This window comes from Ictidomys tridecemlineatus, chromosome 7, assembly GCF_052094955.1.
Source record: "Ictidomys tridecemlineatus isolate mIctTri1 chromosome 7, mIctTri1.hap1, whole genome shotgun sequence".
NCBI lineage: Eukaryota > Metazoa > Chordata > Mammalia > Rodentia > Sciuridae > Ictidomys > Ictidomys tridecemlineatus.
In genome coordinates, this window is record NC_135483.1 from 166,635,992 (window position 1) to 166,640,361 (window position 4,370).

Here is a 4,370-nt window from a genome sequence, read left to right on the forward strand (position 1 = left end):
AAGAGAGCCATACCAGGTAATAGAGCTAGAAATACAGCAGCAACACATTGTACTCCATCTCCCCACCCCAAACTTGTCCCTGGAGCTCTGGCAATGGTACTGACCTGGAGAGCTTTTCTATGCCATAAAAATGAAGGGAGCCCATCAGGTGCATTCTTGGGGCCTCATAAAGCTGCCTTTTTAACCTGAGCCAAGAAGGGTACGCCTTGGTTCCTAGCAGGGTTAAATGTGTCTGACTCCAGGAAAAGAATCAAGCAGACAACAAGTGCATCTATTTATATCTTAAAATCTGCTGGGCCAGCAACAAGCTAATAACCAACTGAGCATGATGGAGAGGCCACAGATGACTGTCAGAAAGGAAAGAGCCCTGCACTAGTGGTCAAAGAAAATAGTACATGTTAAAGTGCTGCATAAACCAAAAGTCGCTATGGAATGTCCTTGCTATTGTCATGAACTGATTTCACCATCTATTAATTTGTGTCCTTAAACAAGTCAACCTGTGCCCTCTCGATTCCCTATTTGTAAAGCAGACATAAATTTCTGTTTATCCAGGAAACAGATCATTTATGCAAAAGTTCCTTATAGGGTTGGGATTGTGGCTTAATGGTAGCATCCTTGCCTAGCCTGTGTGAGGCAGGCACCATATAAAAAAATAATTTTTTTATTTGCAGCACCATATAAAAAATAAGTAAAAATAAAGATATTGTCCATCTACAACTAACTAAAAAATATTTTAAAATAAGTAAAATATAAAATATAAGTAAAAATATAAAAAATAAGTAAAAATAAAGATATTGTGTTCATCTACAGCTGAAAATGTTTTTTCAAAGTTCCTTATAAACTGAACACTTAAGCATTATTATTATTCAATCTCTGTTCTACTTAGAAAACAGGAAAATGCAAGAGTTAAAGATTCCAGGGGAGAAGTCAATGGGAGTATGTTTTAGTCAGGTTTTTTTTTGGGGGGGGGCGGTCATCGTGACCAAAAGACCTAATAAGAACAATTTTTGAGGAGGAAAAATACATTTGGAGTTCATGGTTTCAGAGTTCTCAGTACATAAACTGCCAATTCCATTGCTCTGGGCCTAAGGTGAGGTTGAACATATGGTGGAAAGCAGCTCAGGACATGAAACCAGGAAGCAGAGAGAGAGAGAGACTCTTCTCTCCAGGGACAGAATATATATATCAAAAGCATGTCCCCAGAGACCCACTTTCTCCAGCCACATCCTACCTGCCTATTACCACCCAGTTAATCCATTGAAGTGGATTAATGCACCAATTAGGCTAAGGCTCTCATAACTCAATAATTTCATGCAATTTTCTTGCATTGTTTCACACATGAGCTTTTGAGGGATACCTAATATCTAAGTCATAACAAGAATTAGGTCAATTTTTATGGTATCTAGCAGCCACCTGTTTATTATACTCATTTTCTTTATTTCTAGGCATACACCTATACTCTATTCCTCAGCTTTGCAGTTAGATGTGGCCCTGTCGCTGAATTCTAATCAATGGGATGGTAATGGGTGGTAGCCATGCGCATCACTTAAAGTCTGTTTCATAAAAAAAAAAAAACATTACACTCCTTATCTTCAGATACTGGCTTTTGCAGACACAGTGACTTTGGAGATATTGTCAAAGAAGATACAAGGTAGAAGAAGCCGGGTGCGGTGACCCACACCTGTAATCCCAGCAGCCCAGGAGGCTGAGACAGGAGACTTGCAAGTTCAAAGCCAGCCTCAGCAGTGGCGAAGTACTCAGCAACTCAGTGAGACTCTTGTCTGTATAAATAAAACACAAAATAGGACAGTGGTCTAGTGCCCGAGTTTAATTCCTGGTACCAAAAAACAGAAGAAGAAGAAAGAAGCCTGGGGTCCTGAATCAACAGTAGTATGGAGAACAGCTCCTCACAGATCAGGAGCATCCAACTTAAGACTTTTGCTACGTTTGTTCCACTTACATTACTATGTGAAATTGTCAATGTTTGACTACTTTTGACCTATAAAAATGTTAATTTTACATAATTCAACCTAAGACATTTTGTGCTGCAGTCTGGCTGGGCACAAATCACGAGCCACTGAAACAGGAACAAACTTTATTTCTGAACTCCACCAGCACACTCCACACATGCTCCCGGGAACTCCCCCGAACACCGTGGCTCCTCCAGGAACCAGCAACCGGAAAATTCCCTCCTCCAGCAATTCCCCAACCAATGGGAACTCTCCGGGAATCCCCGCGAGAGCTCAAGCGGAACTCAACGTCATCATCTTAATGGCTCTCTAGCGTCACCTCTCAACCACTACTTCTGGCAAAAATGCCATGCGTCATCCCGACTCGGCTGTGGCCCTCAACAATTTTGGATTGTTTTAGGAGCATTGTAACTGTCATACACCATCTTTTTTTTTTAATATTTATTTTTTAGTTTTCAGGGACACAACATCTTTGTTTGTATGTGGTGCTGAGGATCGAACCCAGGCCACACGCATGCCTGGTGAGCATGCTACCGCTGAGCCACATCCCCAGCCCCACCATCTTAAACTAAATCTTCTTAACAGTCACATTTTCAAAGATGAGAAGGAAAATTAGGATTCTTGAGTTCATGGATCAGAGATTGTAAACTGCCTACTTTGGGTCCAAATTTGTGTACAAAAATATTGTTATTTGCTCTATAAAATGTTGGCCCAAATTGGAGCAATCCTGTAATCCCAACGGCTCAGGAGGCTGAGATAGGAGGATGGCAAGGCACTAAGCAACTCAGTGAGACCCTGTCTCTAAATAAAATACAAAATAGGGCTGAGGATGTGGCTCAGTGATTGAGTGCCCCTGAGTTGAATCCCCAGTATTAAAAAAAAAAAAAAGTTGTTATTGAATCAAATATTTTTCTGTCATGCACTCAAAAATATTTTTGTCTGTTTTTGTTTGTTTCACACTTAGAAATAATGTAGCAAAGCAGGGTTGGGTTGTGTGATAGAGGGCTGGCACAAAGCCCTGGGTTCAATTCATCAGTGCCCCTAAAAGTGTAGCAAAGAAAAAACTTCAAACCCAATTTTAAAAGCCCAAGGAACAAAACTTAATAATTAAATCATTAAGGTCTTCAGAGGGAGAGAGAAAATTATAAATATGGGATGAGAAAGCACAACATAAAATTCAGAAAACAGGGCCGTCCCGGAGTCTACAAGCCTTCCATCTTTCACAGCTTGCTTCTCAGCCTAGCCCAGCCTCACCGTGGGCACCTTCGTGGGCACCTTCGTGGGCACCTGGAAACTAGTGGACAGCAAGAATTTTGATGACTACATGAAGTCACTTGGTGTGGGCTTTGCTACCAGGCATGTGGCCAGCATGACCAAGCCCACTACAATCATCAAAAAGAATGGGGACACCATCATCTTAAAAACACAGATCACCTTCAAGAACACGGAGATCAGTTCAGCTGGGGAAGGAGATTGATGAGACTACAGCAGATGACAGGAAGGTCAAGTCCACTGTGACGCTGGATGGAGGAAAACTTGACCATGTGCAGAAGTGGGACGGGCAAGAAATTACGCTTGTGCGGGAGCTAAATGATGGGAAACTCATCTTGACACTCACCCATGGCATTGTAGTGTGCACTCACACTTATGAGAAAGAGGCATGACCCACCAGCACTGTCACTGACTGTTCCTCTGTCAACTGGCCACCCCTGGACTCAGCACCACATTGCCTCATTTTTTTTCCTCTAGCATTTTGTATAAACCTACTTTGGGGAATTCTTCTGGGATCAGGTGACACCAGCCTGGATCTCCAGTTTCCACTGTGTATGTATGTGTTTCTTTTCTTTTTTTTAAAACTGTATCTAAATATGCTCTGAAGTCAATAAAGCAGAGCAGAGACCCCGCAGTTGCCTCTGGTGATGTGAAAAAAAAAAAAAAAAAAAGAAAAGAAAAGAAAAAAGAAATAAATTCAGAAAACAGGAAAAAATTCAGTGATAGAGTATTTGCCTAGAATATATGAAGTCCTAGGTTTGGTTTCACAAAATAAATATAAAAGGAAGAAGAAATAAAAAGATTAATAAAATTGACTATATTAAAACTTTTGGATAGCCAGGCATGGCGGCACCTGCCACATGGCATATTCCATTATCTAGAGAGGCTGAGGCAAGAGGATTGCAAGTTCAAGGCCAACCTCGACAACTTGGCAAGACCCTGTCTTAAAATTAAAAAATTAAAGGGCTAGGGCTAGGTGCAGTGGCACATGCCTGTAATCCCAGTGGCTCAGGAGGCTGAGGAAGAAAAGTCGCAGTTGAAAGCCAGCCTCTGCAATTTGTGAGGCCCTATCTCAAAATAATTTTTTAAAAAACAGGGCTAGGGATGTAGCTCAGTGATAGAATGCCC

The 4,370-nt window shown here is 41.4% G+C and overlaps 1 protein-coding gene across 1 annotated transcript; it reads left to right on the forward strand.

Annotated features, from left to right (window-relative positions):
• Positions 1–2,127: 2,127 nt before the first annotated feature.
• On the forward strand, positions 2,128–4,025 carry LOC101967621 (fatty acid-binding protein, heart). Its single transcript, XM_005338931.4, is given in 3 exon segments — positions 2,128–2,274; positions 3,214–3,425; positions 3,427–4,025. Coding segments are annotated over 3 exon segments (567 nt in total). The 3' UTR covers positions 3,635–4,025.
• The last annotated feature ends 345 nt before the right edge of the window (positions 4,026–4,370 follow it).